The sequence below is a fragment of the Mustela lutreola genome, chromosome 4, assembly GCF_030435805.1.
Source record: "Mustela lutreola isolate mMusLut2 chromosome 4, mMusLut2.pri, whole genome shotgun sequence".
NCBI lineage: Eukaryota > Metazoa > Chordata > Mammalia > Carnivora > Mustelidae > Mustela > Mustela lutreola.
The window spans coordinates 267,006-288,103 of NC_081293.1; the positions used below are offsets into that span (position 1 = coordinate 267,006).

Consider the following 21,098-nt stretch of genomic DNA (forward strand, 5'->3'; position numbering starts at 1 on the left):
TAGCATTCTGTGGCCCGAGTCTGGGACACCGCCTGAGGCAGGGATGAAGATGGGGTGGGGAGGGTGGGAGAGGGGCGGGGTGTGCGAGGGAGGGGGGAGGAGGGGCGGCGTGAGGATGGGGGTTGCTGGGTGCAGGAGAATCGGGATGGGGTTTGTGCTCACTGGGTGGTGGGGACAGAGTGGCGCGGACGCGCGTGGAATCAGGAGGTGGGGTGGGGGCAGGAGTTGGCGAGGATGAGGTGAGGCCGCGCGCTCCTCTCCGCCGGCCTCTTTCTCCGCCCTTCCCGTCTCCCGGGGGATGAGCCTCCGCGTCTGCCCGCCCCCATCCTAGGGCGGAGGCCTCGCGCACCGCCCAGACTCGGCGCTCGGGTGCGGGGTCTTCGCCGCCGCCCGCTCCCTCCCGCCCTGCCGCGGCCCCTGGGGCAGCCGCTCCGGCCCGCGGTTCCGACAGAAGCCCGCGGCGGGTAAGGCCGGGCGACGGGATCCGGGCGCACCAGAAGGCTGGGGCGGGCACCCGCGGGGCTGGGGATGGAGGCGCCGCGTGATGATCGGAGGCCCCGGGAGGAGGGTCGAGCCGCTACCCGGGTCCCCCGCGCCCGGATTCGGCCCTGCGTCGCGTCCCGGTCCCCCGGCCCAGCGGCTCTGCCGAGCGGTCGGGGGTGGGGGGTGGAGCGTGGTGCGGGGGCGGGGCGGGAGGGAACTGTGCCCTGGGTCCCGGCCTGCGGGGGCGGGGTCTGCCCTGTGTCGCGGCCGCGAGTCCCTGCGCCGGCCCGCGCCCGCGGTGAGGCCAGGACCCCCGCTCTGGGTCTGCGCGCTATGCGCGCTGCCCCCAAGGGCCGGAAGAGCCTGACAGAGGCTCACGCTTGGTCCTTTCTGCAGACGGTGATCTGGGTCCCTGGGGACCCTCGGTCCCTGAGACTGTGTCCTTCAAGTACATCCCCCACCTCAGTGTGGCCTCTTGTCCCAAGCCGTGGAGGTCGTCCCACGGCCTGGCCCCTCCCCCAGGCCTCAGCGCCCGACCGCAGGGAGTTCACCACCCTCCAGCCCCAGGCACAGAATAACCCCGAGGTGCTCAACCCTCTCACCCTCCGGGTCGCCCCTTCCTGGTTCCCGAACAAGACTCCCACCCTCGGTCGAGGCCTGAACGCCGCCCCTCCCAGCCCACCCTGGCCCTGAGCCAGTCGTCCGCCGGATGCTGAGGGCTCCCTGTACCGCCAAATGCCGAGTCTCCTGTCCCCAAGCCCTGGGCCCGCTGGTCCCCCAGCCCGTGTCCAGGCCCTGAGCCCTTGTCCCAAGCCCTGAGCCCTCTGGTCCCTAAGCCCCTGGGCCCAAGGCCCCTGATTCCCTGATCCTCGCAGAAGCTGAGGTCCTTTCCCCGTTCTGCCGCAGGTTTGCTCCACAAAGATGAACTGGACGGCCGCGACGTGCTGGGCTCTGCTGCTAGCCGCCACCTTCCTCTGCGACAGCGGTGCGGCCAAGGGAGGCCGTGGAGGGGCTCGCGGCAGCGCCAGGGGAGGGTTGCGTGGAAGCGCGCGCGGGGCCCCGAGGGTGCGCGTGAGGCCGGTGCCCCGCTACGGAGGCTCCTCCCTGCGCGTGGCGGCAGCGGGGGCGGCGGCCGGGGCTGCCGGGGCGGCCGCGGGCCTGGCAGCGGGCTCCAGCTGGAGAAGAGCCCCGGGCCCGGGGGAACACGACCTGGAGGACGAGGACGCGGGACCAGGTGGCAACAGAACGGGCCAAGGCGTCTACAGCTACCGGGCATGGACTTCCGGCGCGGGGCCCACCAGCAGCCCCCACCTCTGCCTGCTGCTGGGCGGCGCTCTTGGCACCCTGGGGCTCCTGCGGCCCTAGGCCCTGCCGCGCTTCGGCAAGATCTGGCCCCCAACCAGTGCCCTCCGGCAGGCCTCTCCAACCTGCCCCAGAGACCTCCAGCTGCTGAGCACCCCCTTCCCACCGCTGCCCACTGCCTCTGAACCAGGGAGCCCAGTTCCACCTCTCACCCAGAGGCGGCCTCCTGCTCACAGCCCTCCACAGCCTCTGCAGCTTCCCCATTTCTCACCCTACCAGAGGCCCAGGGCCCATCAGCTCCAGGATGCCCCACCTACCACCAGGTCAGGGTCCTCCCCAGCCAGAAACGTGGTGCCTGTGCTGCCGTGACCAGCAGTCCAGCATCTCTCCCCAGCTGCCCAGAGAGATGTGCCAAACCAGGATGTTCAAGCCATCCCAGCTCCCCTGACCCCATCCTGGACCCTGGAGGGGTGTGGACAGTGCTGACCACCAAGCCAAGAGGTGGGCCCTGAGGACACTGTGGCCCTCCCCCACAGCAGCAGCCAGTACAGACTGAAGGCCTAGTGGCTCTGGGGAAGAAGAGGTTTCTCTCACAGGTTCTCGTGTGCCTACCACCTGTCCGCAAAAGGCAGTCTGGGGATTTCGGGGCCCACACGTGCCCATCATGGGTTTCTGGATAATTCCCAGGGCACCCCTGCCACAGCAGCTGCCCCAGAGCCTTGCCAGCCCACCCTTGGGCCCAGAGGCATGCTCCCTCCCTGGACACTCTCAAGACCATGGACCCATTGGGGCCACTGCTCCCACGTGGAACAAGTCACTCAACTCTTCTTGGGACCTATTTTAGGGGGAAAAAAACCACATTGTTTAACTTTCAAGAGCTTTTCCTTTTCTTTAAGGTTTAGGTTCACATTCTGGAATCAGTGCTCGCTGGTCCTCAGGGACCGCACGGCCGCTCCCACTGAAGAGCTCTCCCAGGACAGCCAGCCGTGTTTTGGGCAGATCAGCAGCAGGCAGCCCCCCCGGGGAAGGGGGGTGTGAATACGGCCGGCCCGATCTCAAATCGGAACCAGCAACCAGCATGGCCACGAGGCAGGTCCCTGGAGGCGGACGGCGGCCAGGCCCAGCACCCGGCAGGCACAGCCAGTCGCGAGAGTGCTTGGGCTCAGCAAAGCAAGCCCCCCCCCGCCCGGAAGCCGAACCCCCGCCAACACCGAGCATCTGAGACCGTGCTGGGGCCAGGACAGACTCCCCGAGAGGACTCTGAGGAAGCGCCAGGTGGGCCCAGCAAGGGTTTGCCTCTGGCGCCCCAGTACCCTCCGCAGAAAGCCGGTCCTTTGGTTCTCAGGCGCCCAGAGGCCCGTTTCCCTCAAGCCTCAGGCCTGGGTCCCGGTCCACAAGCCCTGGGGGTCTAGGCTCTTTACCACTTCCTCCACCCCATGTCCCACAGCAGGACAACCTCCCAGGCCTAGACCCTCTGGATCGCCCCGTCCTTCGGTGCTCACTGAAAGCCTCACCTGCCACTGGGCTGCCCCCCAGAATATGCCCTCACACCCGCCCCTGGACCATGGGGCCTTCGGACTCAGCTGACCGATGCCAGCACCTCCCATGGGGGAGGGGGCGGGAGGGCCTGCCCGCTCTGCTTTCCCGCAGCTGACACACAGGTCTGGTTAGGGTGAGGGTCTCCAAGCTACCAGCAGAACCCTGGACCAAGCATCGCTCTCCAAGGCCAGGACCCAGAGCTGCAGGACACAGCTCTGCCTGTACCCACAGCGCCAGCCTTCTGGGGGCACAGCAGGCCCCGACGCCACGCCATCCATTCTGGATCACACCTGCTGCGACCAAAGACCAGCACGGCGGAGCCCTGCCTGGGGCCTCAGGAGGCCGTGCAACCAGCCTGCCGCCGCACCCTTCGGGCAGGACAGCCTTGCACAGGGACTCAGCTCTATCTGAGGGGCCAGGAGCGGGGGCCCAGTCAAGAGCTGGGACGCCCGAGTCAAGAGCTTCCACACCAGCCTGACTCCAGGAGTGTGTCTGGCATTCGGCACCGCCGCACGCTGGCGTGCTTCCCGCGCTACTGGTCAGGGTTCCAGCGGGAAGCAGACAGTGCCCGGGGCCGGTCTCCTCAGGAGAGGCCAGTGTGTGCGCTCCGGGAGTGGACACCTGCAGGAGGGGAGGTGCCCCACAGACACTCTGGTGTTTCCAGGAAGGCCACACCCCCACGGGACACCAGGTCCGCCCGGCCCCCTCCTTCCTCTGCCCTTTGCTGGAATGCAGGCTGGTAGCTCCAGGTCCGTGGGGAAGAGTCCCACCGACCTGTTGGCTTGAAGGTGCTCGGAGGCAGCAGGAAAGCTCTCGAGTCTCCACCGACCACACCAGCGACCATCGCAGCCCGTACGCGGCTGGGGACAGACCGTCCGTGGGTTCTGCCACGGATCCTGGAACCTCTGTCCGTTTTGTGTGCACATTTTAGTCGTGTCGTGAAATAAACACTCTGTTGGCAAACAGACCCGTCTTTATTGCAGGACCCAGGGCGTTAGGAGGACCTAACACGAGAGCCCCGACAGCATGGCTCACATCCTGACTGCTCTGGCTGAGACACGGGCCTTAACGCGTGGGCCCACGGTGCTACTGCGCACAACAGACGCGCCGCCAGCAGAGACAGGCCTTCTAAAACATTTAACTGCAGACTGCACTTTCAGCTCCGGAGAAAACGTCAGCTTCTCCCTAAGAGATACTCAGCAGGTGTGCACCGCACAGGGACAGCTCCGGCATGTCAGCAGTCCCAATGTCCAGACCCTGGGCACCGTGCCCTGTAACCAGCAGCTGGCCAGGCTGTGCGGTGGTGGCAGGTACAGGCTCCTTCCTAGAGACAAGACCCGAGTACCGTACGGGGACCAGCATGGAGATTCTAGGAAAGGGAGTCCCAGCGTCAGCTTCTTGGGTGTGAGGGCCTGGGATATCCCAATCTCCGGTGTCGAGGGCCAGGCTGGGGTGAGGCCCCTGCCAGCTGGACCCACTCAGGGGGCTGCCAAGGGGAGGCTCTGCAGGACATCCCTGTCCAGCATCACTGGGCCGAGCAGCCCACTGCGGAAGGTCCGGAGGAAGTCTCGGGCTGCCGCGGGGTAGTTGGGCTGGATGACGTTCACGTCCCCTGGGGGAAACAAGACGGTCTGGGAAGGAAGGCCCCTCTGTGCAGGGCAGGCCCGGGATTCAGACGCACCCCTCCCTGCCCATCCTCAGGGACTGGCGGTGGGAACCGGTGGAGCTTGGGCCCCAGGGCATATTCAGAAAGAAACCGGAGTCCGGGCCATGGCACCCGGACCTCAGAGGCTCCCAAGGGGTAGGACACAGGATGTACCCAGCACGAGGCAGGGCCACTCTGCCCTCCTCTCCAGGCTGGACCCCGAGCCCCACCCTTGCAGCACCTCGGTTTCCAAAACAGCCACGTGTGCCCGCCATGCCCTCCCCAAGAGCCGCAGCCGCTCCACAGGCTGGTTGTCCACGCCCAGCCCGGGGCTGAGGCCTCCGCATCTCACCTGTGCCTGTGAACACCTTCACCTTCTGCGTCTTTCCCAGCCTCACAGCCACCCGCTTCAGCACACTGGTGATGTCATCACAGGCCCCGTCCAGGCCGTAGTGCTGCACGTACCTACACACACACCCACAGTCAGGGAGGGACAGCCAGAGCTGACCTGTGCTGAGCCATGCCCAGCTCTAGCAAAGACCCCTCCCACGGTCCCCACCCTTGGCCGGCCATGGCCAGGTGCCCTGAGGCCAGCTTCCCTGCAGGAGCCCGTGGCTGCAACATCCACCCCATTCCTAAGCAGGCCCGGGGCCTGGAGCCCTGGGTCAGCATGGCCAACCACCAGAGGCAGCCGCATGAGGTCAGGAGCACCAGGGTCACCAGCACTCTCTCCAGTGGAGAAGGAAGAGGTGTGCCTGGCGTTTTCGGCAGCCTGCGGACAAGCAGACAGCGCCCACCACTTCTGAGAACCGCCCAGTGGCCCCCGTGAGCTCCCTGTCCCACACAACTCCGGCTCTGGGCCCGATGCGGGAGGCCAGCATGGGGCCGGCACGGCCTACCGTGAAGGGCTGAAGGAGAAAAACCTCACCCACAGCCAAGCACCTGCCGAACCCCAGGGTCCGGGAAACTCTAGCCTGGACGGCCCCACAGGCAGAGGAGACAGTGGATCTGCCCCACGGTCCGCAGTGGGGAGCGGGGCTCAGGCACGAGCAAAGTAAGACACAGACCCAGCCCCCATGTGGGCATCAGAGTGTCCATCTCAGAGGGGGTCTGAACCCTGAGAACACAGGTCCCAAGTCCAGCTTCGGAGGGCGGCAGCCCCACAAGGCCTTCTGTCCTGACGATCTTGAGAGCCGTCCCCGGAAAGCTCTCTCACTAACACAGCCGGGCGTGGCCACCCGCAGGGACTCTGGAAATGCTCTAGAAACGCTGCAGGACTGCAGATGCCCAAACAGACTCCCACACAAATGAGGCAAAAAAATTAATTTGAAATTCTACCTCCATGCAAAAGAGAGTAACAGGAACTGGATTTACCTCCCCTGAAACAACCAAAGACACACAAAACGGTTTTCAAAGCACCAGACATCAAGCTATGAACATAAACAGGGACCCGGCGCTGTCCTGCTTGGCACCTCAGGACCCCACGGGGCCCAGGGGGCTGCTGGAGCACAGACGCCACCAGCAGAACCAGAGAGAGCAGAGCTGCCCGCAGAGGGAGTGCCGAATTCCGCCAGCCTCCGTATTTAGCAGATGAGGGCTCAGCGCACGTGAGAAAGGGAATCCTCCGAAGCCAGAGGCCGGGCGAGACCCCCAGCAGGGCAGAGGGACACTGGCCCACGCTCACAGAGCCAGGAGCAGGTGGAGGGGACACAGGGCAGGGGAGGGCCCCGTCCCACGCAGGGCAATGGCTCCAGACCCACAGGCCTGGAAGGAACTGCTTCCGGACAATCGTCCCAAGCGAAACTCAAGGATTCGTGCAGAACTGGTAGACGCCCGTCACCCAAAGAGACAGAAGTCCAAACGCCCAGCAGCCAGGCATCCACCACGACGCACGGACAGTGGGGAACAGACTCATCATGAGGAGAAAAGCCGAAACCGCCCCAGACGTCAGGGTTAGCAGAGACGGCAGAGCGGTTTGTGTGACCACGGTCCACGTGTCACGAACTCAAGAACACAAACCATGTGACACGCGCTGTGAGACACACACTGGGGGCGCGAGCAGCGGGTCAGACATGCAGGGGCACAGGCGCGTGGCCAACCCACGGGCACCAAGTCCTGACGACAGGAGAAGGCAGACGCTGAAATCACAGGAAGAAACGGTGGTCGAAAATCTGAGAAAAGCTACAAAGCCACAGATCCGAGAGCACCACAAACTCTCAGCTCAAGAAAGGAGAAGAAAGCCGCGGTCATAAAACCAGCTATTGGAACAGAGACAGACATGACCCGCTACTCATCAGAAACAGGGGTGAGAATGGGGTGGGCCAACCTCTTTCCAGTCCTGGAAACAGCTGTCCATCGAGCCTATCACGCTCAGTGCAAGTATCTTTCCAAAATGAATGTGAAAGAAAGACGTCTCTGAACAACCAAAATCTGACCGTTCAGCAGCAGCACAGGCGCTGCAAGAGGCTGACGGGAAACCCTCCGACCTACGCCAGGCAGCGTGTGGCACCGCGAAACACCAAGCATCGGATCAACAGCTAAGGTCTGTTTCTTACGCTTGAAGTCTCCGTAAAAGCCAGACGGTGCAGCTCAGGGTGACAAGACACATCCCAGTAGGACACAACAGCAAAAGCCCACAGATCCAGCGAGGAACGGAGACGCGCCGGCGTATGGAGCCTGCACTCGAGACACACTCTGGTGTCGCTCAGAGCTGCTCCTCAAACACCCGGGCAACCCCTCCAGGAGTTACAGGCGACAGGCTGACGGAGGGGACAGAGGGACATGGTAACGTCCAATGCATCCAAGAGAGGGCAGAGGGAGGGAGAGAGGCAGAGGATGCCCAGCAAGGGGACAGGCAAAGACGGACAGACGGAACAGACAGCGAGACAAGAGATTTGGGTTTTTTTTTAAGATTTTATTTATTTGAGGGGCACTTGGGTGGCTCAGTCATCAGGAGTCTGCCTTCATCTCAGGTCATGATCCCAGGATTCTGGGATCGAGCCCCGCATCAGGCTCCCTGCTTGGTGGGAGCCTACTTCTCTCTCCCTCTGCCCGTTTGTATTCCCGCTCTCACTGTCTGTCATAAATAAATAAAATCTTTTTTTAAAAATAAAAGGTTTTATTTATTTGAGAGAGTGTGAAAGAGAGCAAAGCAGTGGGAGCAGCAGCAGAAACAGAGGCGGAAGCAGGCCTCCCGCCGAACAGGGAGCCCCATGCAGGGCTCGATCCCAGGACCCCGGGATCATGATCTGAGCCAAAGCCAGATGCTTAACAACTGAGCCACCAGGTGCCCCTATAAGATGACAAGTTTAACCCGACAACAATAATCACATTACATGTGAACAGTGCAAAGACTTAAAATGAAAAACAGGGGGCGCCTGGGTGGCTCAGTGGGTGAAGCCTCTGCCTTCGGCTCAGGTCATGATCCCAGGGTCCTGGGATCGAGCCCCACGTCGGGCTCTCGGCTCAGCGGGGAGCCTGCTTCCTCCTCTCTCTCTGCCTGCCTCTGTGCCTACTTGTGATCTCTCTCTGTCTGTCAAATAAATAAATAAAATCTTTAAAAAATAAATAAATAAATAAAATGAAAAACAGAAATGGTCAGACTGGAGAAGAAACTAGCCCTCACTGTACGCAGCCTGCGAGAAACACATTTTTAACATAAAGACACAATTAAAGCAAAAAGTGAGAGAAGAAAAGGCCACCGCGTTGACACCAAGAGTGGCCACCGCGTCCTTGCCAGACGAGGCAGATGTCCGAGCAGCGAGAACTACCAGGACCAAGGCAGCCCTTCTGAGCGACGAGGGCATCAAATCAGGGACACGAAGACCCGCAGACCATCCCCTGCACCTCCCGGCACAGCCTCGGAGTGCGTGAAGCAAACACACAGATCCGCAAGGACAGACAGACCAGCCACAGGCAGAGACTTCAGTACCGTCTCGCGGCACCTGGTGGCAGAAACAGAAGAAAGCCGGCAAGGCAGAAAGAGGGAAACAGGAAAGACCGAACAGTAACCAATGAACTAGAAGACAGAAAGACAATGGAGAAAGTCACTGTGACCGAAAGCTCTTGGTAGAAATCAGTAGAACTGACAAGCGTCCGGGGCACTGAGGTCCTCAACACGACACAGGACGTGCGGGAACTCCCCGCTCCCCGCACACTCCCCGCACACTCCCCGCAAGAACAAACGGGTGCGTCCGTCTGTACCACAGAATACGGTGCGGCGGCCGCCAGGAAGGAGCGACACGCCACACAACACGGAGCAGTCTGGGAGCTATCTTGTCAAGCGCAGGGAACCACACCGTGGGACTCTATTCCTAGGACATTCGAGGACAGGACAGAAGGCAGATGGCCGCCAGCTGTGGCACCGGGGTCAGGAGACCGTCTATAAAATGGGAGCAGGAGGGTAGGGAGGAGCCGTCCCCAAAGAGCGCAAGAAATTGGGGGTTTTCTTGACTGTGTAAGAGTCAAGCGTGTCACACTGCACAGAACGTGCGGAGTTTACCTAAGAACACGTGAATGCTGCTGTTTTCCTTAATGATGTCTGTCCAGGATGAGACAGGACGGCCCGCCCAGCCCCCGACCCCGCACTCACCCAAAGAGCCGGTGCCTGTTGAGGGTGTAGAGAAGGTAGTCGGCCAGGGTCTCCTCCCCCACCAGGTGGTCCAGCACGGTTCCTGGAACCAGGAGGCCAGGCTGAGCCCCGCACATGCGCCCGGCATCGGCACTCAAGCGACCCCTCCCTGCTCAGCCTGAGACACTGCGGCTCCCAGCAGCCCTGCCTCGGCGGTAAGCTCTCCAGGCCTCGGTCTGCAGGGTGAGCGCAGGGGCTGGCCCGCCTCAGCTGGCCCACTTAGAGCAGGCCCAACCCGTCAGGCCCGGCGGCAGGAGGGGGCGCTAAGGGGGCCCTGACTCACCGCACAGGGCCAGCTTCAGGCCCATCTCCACACTTTCAATCCGTGGGGACAGCACCCCAGGAGTGTCCAGCAGGAACATCAGTGGCCGGTCACACACCTGTAGACAAAGAGGGCAGTCAGGCCAGCCGCCCCCTCCAGGTGCTCTGCTGGGTGGCCCCCAGAGGCAGGCTGCTAGGTTCTGAGGCTCTGAGGAGGTTCTGGGGCCCCGTCCCAAAGGGTTCGTGCTCTTCAGGAAGCTCTCCGCTTCCCCACACCATCAGTTCCCACTGAGTTTGGGATATAAATCTGGGCCTCGGGTTCTCCTCCCAGGGCATAAAGGGCGCATGTGGACAGGCTGAGCTACCCGGGGAGAACAGGCCACCGAGTGACCTTGGGCAGGTGCTCGGCTCCCTCCTCCATGAAATGGGGGTGACAGCATGCCCTCCCCCGGGTTTGATGTAAGGGCCCCCAGTGTGTGGCACATGGCGAGCACTCGGGGGGAGCACAGTGGAGAAGACAGGCCACCCCACAGCCCTCGGGAAGCACCAGGCATGTGCGTGCGGCACTCGAGACCCTGCAGCCGAGCCCCCTACCTGAATTCTGGACATCACAGCTCTGGTGATCCCGGGCTCACCGCCGACCCTGGTAGCTTTTCCTGCAGGATGGAAACAGGCCGTCAAAGGTAGCCACACACAAGGCCTGGCACAGAGGCTACAGGGTAAGAAATGATACACACAGAACCCTACGAAGGCCCACAGGGGCTTGGGCTCGAGTCAACTCCAAACCCGCTCACAGCAGTGACTCTTCCACCAAAACTTCTTCCCAACACCTGCCCAGGGACCAGCAGGCAAGCACCTGACCATGAAGGTCCCAAAAGAGCTCTCGTGGTAGCACGCCAGCTGCTGCCTCCAGGACCTGACCCCATGCCTGATACCAACCCTGCACCCTGCAAGTCCGTCCCCACAGTGCTGCCCGCAACAGGCCTGTGAGCTGAGTTCCTGTCCAAGGGGCCCAGACAGCTCCAGAGTAAAGAGATCCACCTGTTTGCCAGGCGTGCGTGGAGAAGCAATTGTGGTCCAGAAACCCAACAGAGTATGACTCAGCCTTGGAAAGAAGGCAGTCCTGCAGCAGCCGCAGGACGGACCCGAGGACATTACGCTGACCACTAGCGCTGACTGCATACATGTGAGGTCCAGAGAGAAAGAACATTACTGGTGCCCAGGGCTGGTTAGGGTTTGTTTAAAGCCGTCCAGCTGGAGACAATGGAAAAGCCTAGAATAGTGGGATGGACGGACAGCACTGAATATACTTCATGCCACAGCATTTTTAAAAAGCTATAATTTTAAAAAAATAAACTTAAAAGAACAGACGGTTTGCCGAGTCTACAATGAGGACCAAAAATGCCACCTGCAGACTCGCAGTTCAGCTGCACCGGGCTGGGGTCTGCGCACGGCAGCCCGCTCATCACGGCTCTGGAGAACAAGGCTAGCACGACTCTGGCGCGAACCCTGAAAACCCTGAGTGCCACAGAAGCACGGCGGGCAGGCAAGCGTAATGGGCGCGTCTGCGCAACCCTGACACCGGGCGAGCACAGTCGGGAGGTGCCCAGGAGCTCCCGGAGGCCATTCCCAAGCCGGGAGGAGGCAGATTTCCAGCTGGAGAGGGGGCCCTCACCAAATGTCTCCTGCCTGACATCAGGTCCCACGTGTGCAGTGGCGGCCTGAGACCTCGGTGAGGACAAGACCGCCGCAGAGCAGAGAAGTCATCCCCGCGTCAAACACCAACATCCCACGCTCAGGAAAGAAAACACATTCAGTATAAAACGGGTAAGGATGACTCTGTGTCACCCCTTAACCTCACATCGGACACTTCAGTGGGTCCTTTCAGGGCAGAGACAACCCCGAGGGGCCGTGAGGCTCCGGCTATGGCCGTGTTGTCTGTTGTCAGGACTGAGACAACTGCTCACGGGGAGATGAAGGGCCACAGCAGCAAAGAAAGGACCTTTCCCGAGGTGCTGTCTCCTGAGTGCGTTGATGAGTGAGGACTTGCCCACGTTGGGGATCCCAATCACCATGGCACAGTACTCCAGGTTCTGCCAAGGCACAAGAGCAGGGAGTCAGGGGTCTACCCAGACCACCCACGGCCTCCTGTGGCCCATGCTGGGGAACCCACAAGCCGAAGTTTGTGATCAGAGGGAGGAAGACCAGGGTGGAGGCCCCGCCTGGCTCAGCAGGGCCACCCCACCCTTCCTGCCTCGAGAAAAAGAACACGCAGGGCAGCTGCCCCTGACCCCCAGGCACCTGCAGCAGCCAAGGGGTCGTGGCCCAGCACAAGGACTGCTCGGCCACTGCTAGCCACTGAGCCTTGACCCCTCAGCAGGAGGCACCAGCCCACAGCCAGCCCGGGCGCCACAACCAACCTCTCCTCGATGATAGCGGTAGCTGCCCTCAACCAGTCCTCTGACCAGCGGTATGACCTGCAAAGCACAAACAGCAGACACTCGCCTTTTCTGGACTTCCGGGGTGGCGTCTGCCCAGGTCCAGCATCCGGGAAGCAGGGCTGTCCCCATCAGGATTTAGAGTGTGCTGGGGCCCGGAGATGGGGGGAGGTGGTGACCTGTGGCCCATCCTGTCCCTCCACCATCAGTGAGTGGGTCCGTCCCCCAGAGGGCGACAGCTCTGACTGCAGCCACTCCAGCCACGCCGCCTATCAGCCAGTGAAATGATCCTCCAAATACGGCTGCAGACACGAGGCCCCAGACCCTCCAGAAGCCTGTGGGAGCCACAGCCCCGAGTGCACGCAACAGCCCACTGCACTCCTCAGACCGTCACAGGCTGCCCAGAGCCCACTTGCTCTCGCCCAGAGAGGAGCGTGCCCCTGGGCCCCCAGCAAACCCTGGACTGTCTCGAAATTCTGCTTCTTATAATAACATGAGCTGTGGGATTTCTTCAACGTATCTAAGCGAACGCACTGGGTGTGAAACAGAGTGTGTACCTGCTTGATGTTCTCCTCCTTCACGCAGTTGGTGAAAACAACATTTTTTAGGCCTTCTCCTTCTAAGTGTTGTATGATTTTCTGAAAGAGAATATTTCCATTTCATACAGTCAATGCAAAGACGGGTGGTATACTGTGCTAAAATCCAAGGATCTGAAACTGACCCCACCCCCACCCCCGCCACAGGCCAGGCTGTTCCCTGGCTTGGAGCCACCCCAGCAGGGTCTGGAGACGAGGCAGGCTGCGGGGGGGCAGCGGTGCAGGCGCAGGGGCCCCTGGGAGGGGGAGTGAGGGTTAGGGTTAGGGTTCGGAGGCCCTGGGAGGGCAGGAGGGACGTGTCCCAGTCAGGGGCCTTGTACTCCGGGCTCCAGCGGGGACCAGGGTTCAGCACAGACGTCACCTGCCTCTCGGGACTCAGGACCTCCGTGTGCAAGGGGCCACTTCCAGCAGCAAACAGCCTGTTACACCCGAGTGTTCTGCCCAGCCCCCCTGTAAACTGAGGCATGACCCAAATCCAATCACAGAACATATCTGATGTTCTAAAAGCCCAAAGGTAACCTAAGGTTAATACGAAGTTACCGGTCTCAGCATTAAGCAAAAGCAGTGTAGGAACCCTGGTTTTTAAACCAGTATGAGGACATTCGATCAGCTACCGACCTAAACATATGGTTGATGCCTAAATGAACAAAAGGTCACTCACTTGTTCGGGTTTATATTTTAGTTATTTGTTGGGTGATGCAGGTTAAGAGACAAGCCACAGCAGACACATCTGAAGCCACGCTTTGAAGTACATAAATTCACAACGGTGCTGACCCAGCACTCGAGGTCGACACGAGGGGCGTCCACTCGGGGCTCCACCCCTCCTCTCCAGGACCTCTGCCACAGTAGCACCTAAGAACAGCTCCCTGCCTGGGGAGACCCACTGTGGTGGGTGGAGACCCACATCAGTGCCCAGCACTCTACAAAAATTAGCATTTAAGGGCAGAAGCAATCACTGATTAAGACTCAAACCTCAACCAATAAAAGCAAAGCTTGTGGTTAAATGACTACATGTGCACATGTACTGAGACCCACAGACACCCAGCTCCTGGAGGGCCTGAGCTGCCCGATCTGCACAGCGGGAAGGCTTGAAATGACCCCAGCTGCTTGCACCTGGCTGAGGGGTCGCTGCTGCTTGGATTTTCAATGAACAGAACTCTGGTGGCTTCCGTGTTGGATGTCTCCCTGGAAACCTTGACACAGAGTCTTGTGGCTGGGGCTTATGTGACTCAAACATGCCACGATCAACGAGGAAACCTGAACCAAGGGGCGCCTGGGGGTCTCGGTCTGTTGAGCGTCTGACTCTTGGTTTTGGCTCAGGTCATGATCTCAGGGTCCTGGGATCGAGTCCCTCATCGGCTTCTTCCTCAATGGGAAACCTGCTTCTCCCTCTGCTTCTCCACCCCCAATCCCACTTGTGACCTCTGTCTCTCTCAAATAAGTAAACAAAAGGAAAGAAAAAAGAAACAATCCTTTTTAAAAACAAGAAAAGAAACCTAAATGACATTCTGGAAACAAAGAGCGAACTGCACCACTGACACCCTGACGGCAGCCGGGCTGCAACCCACAAGGCTTTGGTGCAGCCCTTTGGGCAGGAAGGGCAGAGGAGAGCGCTTGAAAACATGTCCAGACCTCCATGTTTCTGAACTTCTGCAACACATGGGAAAGCCCTGTCCTCGGTCACCTGGTGCCTCGTGTCCCGATCCTGCCTTTGAAGAAGTTCCTTGGGGCCTCCCCACGCTTCTAGTTTCCAGCTCAGTGGCTATGCGGGGCTGGCCGGCTGGTGCGGGTGCCTGGGACAAGCGTGGCCGTCACGGGAGACCTCTAGGTCAGTACCTGTGGCCTGAGCCTGTGGCCACTGGCCTCACACAGCCACTGAAATGTAGCTCACCAAAACGATGTAAACTGTGAACGTCGCGGCTGCAACAGGAGCCACATGTCAAGTGCTCCCTGCCAGACGGGCCAGAGGCCACACGGTGGGCCACGGGACTCCAGCCCCACAGCCTGGCCATGTCCCATGGGAGAGGCTCACCTTGGTCTTTTGGACCGTAGACATAGAGGGAGGCTCGTCATTCTGAGAAATTGCGTGCGAATACCTCTGCAAACAAAGTGCTGTTTGCCGAAGCAAGCCCGTCCGGGGGAACCAACCCCGCATGCGTCTGCAATCCCAGACGCGGGAGCCCTGACGCGGACCGCGCCCTGACGGGCACCTTCACCTGCTGCTGCTTCAGATCCGCCAAGTCCATTTTGTTGAGGACCAGCACGTGCGGCTTAAGCCCAAGAGTTTCCTGAAACAGAGGATTGCGGCCTGAAAGTGGAATGTGCGGAAATTAAGGAGAAACCCCGTCAGTGCTGTCCCGGCCCATGGACTGACCTCGTCCACCGCGCCACCCAACTGACGCCACCTTCAGAAGGAAATCTGTAGAAGGGACTGAGCAGAGCAGGAAGCCCGGTCTCAGCCCGGCCAGCCAGCCCAGCCCCACACTCCTCACACTCCTCACACTCCCCGCCGGCTGGGGAGAAGGACACCTCGTCGCCGCCACGGTCCCACAGCAGACATGCAGGACAGCGGCTCCCGCGCACCTTCCCAAACAGGAATGACAGGGCAGACAGAAGGCAAAGCTCAGTGGGAGGCTTCAGAACTGGCTCTTTGTTCAGCTGCCAAGGTGCAGGAGTCCAGAATGAATGACGTGACCGCCCTACGGTGCGGCCAGTACTGCCCTAACCAGTCTATGTCCCACCACTGCCACCCTCTGGTGACCGCCAAGGAGATGAGGGTCCCCCGTGGAAACCATCCCTGAAGGTTCTGCCTCCTCGCCAGCACTGTCGGGCCCTTCCGCCCGCAGCCAGGGACCCTTAGGGAATCAGGACAGGTCCCACCTCATGGGACCCGAACACGGGCAGAAGGATGGCCCCTAGTTATCCTCTGAACACTAAGCCACTACCACTGCTCAGTCTCCTACTGAGTCCCCAAGGCCTCCAGCACACCCTGGGTCTGGACACCTGTTAAGGGCTGTACCCTCACCCACACAAAAGGACTTTCCACAAATCTCACTTTTCGCTCAAGGGTTAAGCAATACCAAAAGCCCAGACTCCATCCCAGGATCCCTAACGCAGCCTAGGTCTCCTTGCCATGTCCTGGGGAAAAAGACAGAGGTCTAGAAACCAAAAGGACAGATGTCCACTCACTGCACAATAACAACTATAACTTTGCTGTTTTTGCTAATCAAACACAGGACTGCCCAGCGTGGACTATCCTGTAAACTGACATAGTTAGCCTACAGTAAATAAACTTGACATCTTGTTACACAAGTTCCAGAGTCTGAAATAGTGAACACGGTCCCTCATCTGACATCCCTGGGCTGGTAACAACTCTCACAGCAACACCTTCATCACATAAAGAGAATCCAGACACACTCAAATACAAGAAAAACAAGGTCTGAAAAGTACATTCGTTACTGAACAAGATCACTGGATCTTGCCAATGCACACCTCAGGCCCGGAGGAAAACCCCACTGGCCAGCACGCTTACGTGAAGCTTGCATACCTCACCTAGAGAACCCACGGCTGGACTGGACTGGAAGGTCTGGGTGTGCCAGGCAGAGGTCAGAGCAAAGATGCTGCCCTACACACCAATGCAGAGTGTCAAAAGACACGGGCCTGGACCCCACGCCAGAGAGGCTGGTTAACTGGTCTGGAAAGGGGCCCAGACCAGGATTTTTTAAAGCCTGCTGGAGAAACCCTAGTGTGTAATAAGAGCGGAGAGCCACTGCTTCAAGTGCCAGTAACTGAGAGGCGAGGGCACCCGCCTGGTACAGCAGACCAGAGCAGAGACCAGAAGAGGAGGTAGACACAGACCAGGTAACATCAGGAATGCCTCCTGCTGCCTGAGCGCCACGCGACCAGGACGAAGGGTCCCGGGTCCTCTTCCCACTAGGGTGCCGCACCCAGGTCTGGGAGAGTTGGGAGCAAGAGGGCTCACGACAGAAGCAACTCCGTGACACCAGCTGCATGTCCTATGATTCCACTCAACTCTAACACCATCTACATGGATGAAGAGTCAGATCCCACAGGCTAAGGGCTCAGTCCCCACATGCCCCCAAGGTACCGACCACAGTCCAGGCCATCACTTGTGCTTCTGACCCACGACCCCTCCTTGGATTCAGTGAGTTTGCCAGAGTGGCTCACGGAACTCAGAGAAAACTTTACATACGAGATTCCTGGCTCGTTATAAAATGACGACTCAGGAATAGCCAGATTCGGCCACATTCGTACAAGTGCTGTGTAGGATGGAGCACAGAGTCTCCGTGCTCTTCCTGTGCCCCTCGGGCTCAGTCAGTTAAGCATCCAACTCTCGATTTCAGCTCAGGTCGTGAGATCAAGCCCCATATCAGGCTCAGCACTGAGTGCAGAGGCGGCTTGTGAAATTCCCTCTCCCTCTCCCGCTCCCAGCCCTGTACTTGCTTGTGTGCCTCACCCCCCTTCTAAATAAAATCTTTTTTCTTTTTTTTTAATAATAAACATGCCCCTCTTCCTCTATATCCATGTTTGCCAACCCAGAAGATCTCCAAACCTTGTCTTTTTAGGTCTTAATTGAGGCTTCATTATACAGGGCTGATTAATTAAATCATTGGCCATCAGCAATCAATCCAACCTCCAGCCCCACACCCTCCCAAAGGTCAGTGGGTCCAGGGGGTGGAACCAAAATCTCCACTCCTCCGACCGCAGTACTGTTCCACCGGCAACCAGCCCTCAAACCTAGGTGACTTAGTGGCTTTCCAAGTCACCCCATCGACAGACACCTTTATCTGGCTCATCACCTGGGAAATACCCAGGGCTTTAAGAGCTCTGTGCCAGGAACAGGGACAAAGACCCAACATACACATATTTCTTTTTACACGTCACAGGATCACAACCACGGAAGGATATCCGGGCGTCATGGACCTCGATGATACAGTCCACCAGCTTCAGGCTGCTCTGCATCTTCTTCAGCCCTGGAAAACAGAAGAAACCTAATGGGTTTAAACAGGACAGGTTTACGGGGCGCGTGGTGGCGTGGTGGCTCCGTGGGTTGAGCGACTGCCATCGGCTCAGGTCATGATCCCGGAGTCCCAGGATCGAGTCCCGCATCGGACTCCCAGCCCCATGGGGAGTGTGCTTCTCCCTCGGACCTTCTCCCGCTCACGCTCTCTCTCACTCTCTCAAATAAATAAACAAAATCTTTAAAAAACAATAATAAACAGGATAGCTTTAATGACCCGCCACCACAAACCATCTGCGGGACCTGCCCGACAGGTGCCCGCTGAGCGCCTCCTTCCCGTTCACAGCGGGGCCTCCGGAAAGGGACAGGCCAGCCAGAGGGGCAGCAGCGCGTCCGGGCCCCACTCCCGGGGCTGTTAACCCCCGCGGGGCCGGTCTCAGCTACCGAAGCGGCGCCCCCGCCCCCGCCCCCGCGACGCGCTGGGCCCTCCACGCTGCACCGAGGAGCTGCTGCCCAGCGACCCCGCGGCCCCTCCCGCGGCCCCCCGCCCCCGCCCAGGGGCCCCCCACGGAAAGCAGCAGCGACCGCACCGCTCACCGCTCAGGCCCCTCACGCCGCCTCGCCGGGGCCCCGAGGGCGCCCTGGAGCACCGCACAGCCCCACCCGCGCGCACCGCGGGAGCCGGAGCCGGAGCCGGAGCCCGCCGCGGGACACGGACGTGCGCGGCCCCGGCCCCGGCCCCGCGCCCCGCCGGCCCCGGCCCCGCGCCCCGCCGGCCCCGAGCGCGAAGGGAGCGGCGCAGGAGCGGCCACCGCGGCCGGACGCCGAGGGCTCCCCGACGGGCCGGTGGACCAGGAAGCGCCTCCTCGGGCGGTCTGGCGGAGCAGCGAGGCCCCTGCGCGGTACACGTGCTGCGGGGACCACGCGGCTCGGAGAGGACCCGCCGCGGCCACGGCGCCTCGTCCCCAACGTCCGAGCCGGGACGCGTCCCCGGGTGGCGGCGGGAAATACGGCGGCGAAGGGACCTGCGGGGACCCGGGCCACCCCAGGGCACCCTGCCGTGCCCCGCCGCCGCCCGTCCCACGCGCCGTCAGCCCGCCGAGCCAACGCGGCCGGGGACGCCGGGGCCGGACGCCGGGGCCGGGGACGCGGGGGCCGGACGCCGGGGGCGCACTCGCGGGCAGACGGACCCCGCGCCGCCCCGCCTCACCCTTGGCCATGTGTCCCGGGAACCAGCGCGCCACGTCCCGACCGCGCAGGGGGAAGCTCTCCCGCCAGGCGGCCCCCGCGGCGCCGCAGAGCGCGTGCAAGGCCATCCGCATGGCGCCGCGTCCCAGGCACAGCGCGGCGCGGGGGGACCGCTCCCGCGACGGACCGGCCCGCCCGCCCCGCGACCCGGCCCTGCAGTTCCGGCGCTTCAGGGGCCGCTCAGCGACTCGCGCCGGAGCACTACGGTGCCTTGGGCGGCGCCTGGAGCCCGGGGGCGGAGCCGCGGGGGCGGGGCGGGGCGGCGGGGACGGGGCGGGGCGGCGGGGACCGGGCTACCAGCCAACCTGGGACCTTGTGCAGGCCAGGGACTTCCCAGGGGTTCTCAGTTCATGGAAACTTTTTTTTTTTTAAGATTTTATTTACCTGTTTGTTAGACAGAGACCACAAGCAGGCAGAGAGGCAGGCGGGGGCTGGGGGGGGGGGGGTTGGGGAGCAGGCTCCCCGCTGAGCAGAGAGCCCGATGCGGGGCTGGATCCCAGGACCCCGAGATCATGACCTGAGCCGAAGACAGCGGCTTAACCCACTGAGCCACCCAGGTGCCCCCATGGAATTTTTTTTTTTTAAGGAATTCATAGATATATTAACGTTAACTACATTTTAAAATTTCTAGTTCCTCCTCGACTGTATTCGGAGCATAACTGTGATGCAACTCAGCAGCCCCTTTTTACAAATTGGTTACAATGTTCAAATACTACAAATAGTGTAGTTATATATGTAATATCCCCCTTTTCTTTTTCAAATACGCCACGTTTTAAACAAAGCCTTCGGAAACGCTGAGGCGGTCCCGCTCCGCGGTCAACACACGGAGACAGATCCCGCGGTCCCCTGCTCTGCGCAGCGTCAGGTTTTAGCTTTAGTTCTGGGTCCCAGCAACTCCGCCACACACGGTGAGTACAAGAGTGTTACTCTAATGGAGTTTCCGGGAAAAGCTGCTAAAATCCCAAACACGCTTGAATTCTCAGCACAAAAATGTCACTACAGTCCCAGGACTGTGGGAGGTGAGCCCTCCCAGGCGGCTCCCAGACCAAGATGATGGACTCAGGGGTGGAATCAGACACCAGATGAGAATGAGGACGAGGTCGCAGCCCCCAGCCCGCCTCACATAGCAGCCGTCCCACCAAGAGGGCAGCAGGTGCCCTGTTCACCTTTGTCCCCTGGGGTACAAAAAATGTCTCCCCAAGGCACGCGGCTTGAAGAAACCTGAGAGGTCAACAACACAGAGGGAAGCAGCATCTCTCAGAGCCCTGGGACCACAAACCTGAAACAAAACCCTGTCCCATTCCGGTTTCCCACAGCTGACTGGCAGGTGTCCCACACAAAACACTCGAGTGACAGAGCAGTGGACACACATGCAGAACTCTGGGACAGCAGCAGGGAAGCCCCCTTGGAGGGGCCATCTGACCCAGGAGGGGAAGAAAGAGATGGGTCCATGCAGGGCGTGCTGGGGCCAACTTGGGACTGGAGAAGAGCCCAGGCAGGAATGGCCCCAAGACCTCTCCCCCAAACACACATACACGCTTGCTCATGCCTGTAGCCAGGGTCCTCCCCGCCGCCTCCACCAGAGCCCATCACAGGCTGCAGACTGAGGCACAAGTGGAGGCAGGAGCCACTGGCTTCAGGGTGGGTGCAAGGCCACAAGCCCCACCGCCTGCAGCTCCCGCACGTTCCTCCCAAGTGCCACTGACCACAGCACCAGCCTCCCTGGGCCTGTCCTGGGAAGAAGACCAAGCTCTGCGGGGGCAGCCCTGAGGCTGACCTTGACCTCCAGACTTTCTGTCCCCTCCTCAACTGGGAAGTGGCAGCGCTTTGACCCATTCCTGGGACACTTTGAGAATGCAGCAAGGTATGATGGGGTCAGCTGAGCCGAGCACCCCGGCATCCCGACACACTCACCCCAACACTGCCCACTGCACTGACATGCCCCCCACTCGCCCTGACTCCGCAACCACCCCAC

The 21,098-nt window shown here is 60.7% G+C and overlaps 2 protein-coding genes across 9 annotated transcripts; one reads left to right on the forward strand and one right to left on the reverse strand.

Annotated features, from left to right (window-relative positions):
- Nucleotides 1–210: 210 nt before the first annotated feature.
- Nucleotides 211–4,287, forward strand: SPRN (shadow of prion protein). The gene is made up of 2 exons (XM_059172732.1): nt 211–464; nt 1,390–4,287. The coding sequence occupies exon 2, from the start codon at nt 1,405–1,407 to the stop codon at nt 1,846–1,848; it is 444 nt and encodes a 147-aa protein (XP_059028715.1). The 5' UTR covers nt 211–464; nt 1,390–1,404; the 3' UTR covers nt 1,849–4,287.
- MTG1 (mitochondrial ribosome associated GTPase 1) lies at nt 4,280–19,262 on the reverse strand. Of its 8 annotated transcripts, none has more exons than XM_059172723.1 (12): nt 19,086–19,262; nt 17,822–17,888; nt 15,111–15,213; nt 14,927–14,992; nt 12,856–12,936; nt 12,281–12,337; nt 11,863–11,953; nt 10,455–10,516; nt 9,883–9,979; nt 9,561–9,642; nt 5,322–5,434; nt 4,280–4,936 (listed from the first exon to the last, which is right to left on the reverse strand). In XM_059172723.1, exons 1-12 carry the CDS (start codon nt 19,195–19,197, stop codon nt 4,803–4,805), a joined length of 1,065 nt encoding a protein of 354 aa, XP_059028706.1. In that variant the 5' UTR covers nt 19,198–19,262; the 3' UTR covers nt 4,280–4,802. The 8 variants fall into 8 exon arrangements, with proteins under 8 accessions (XP_059028706.1, XP_059028707.1, XP_059028711.1 ...); XM_059172724.1 differs by having other exon boundaries at nt 15,111–15,182; nt 17,800–17,888; XM_059172728.1 differs by lacking the exon at nt 19,086–19,262 and adding an exon at nt 18,473–18,491.
- Nucleotides 19,263–21,098: the final 1,836 nt, after the last annotated feature.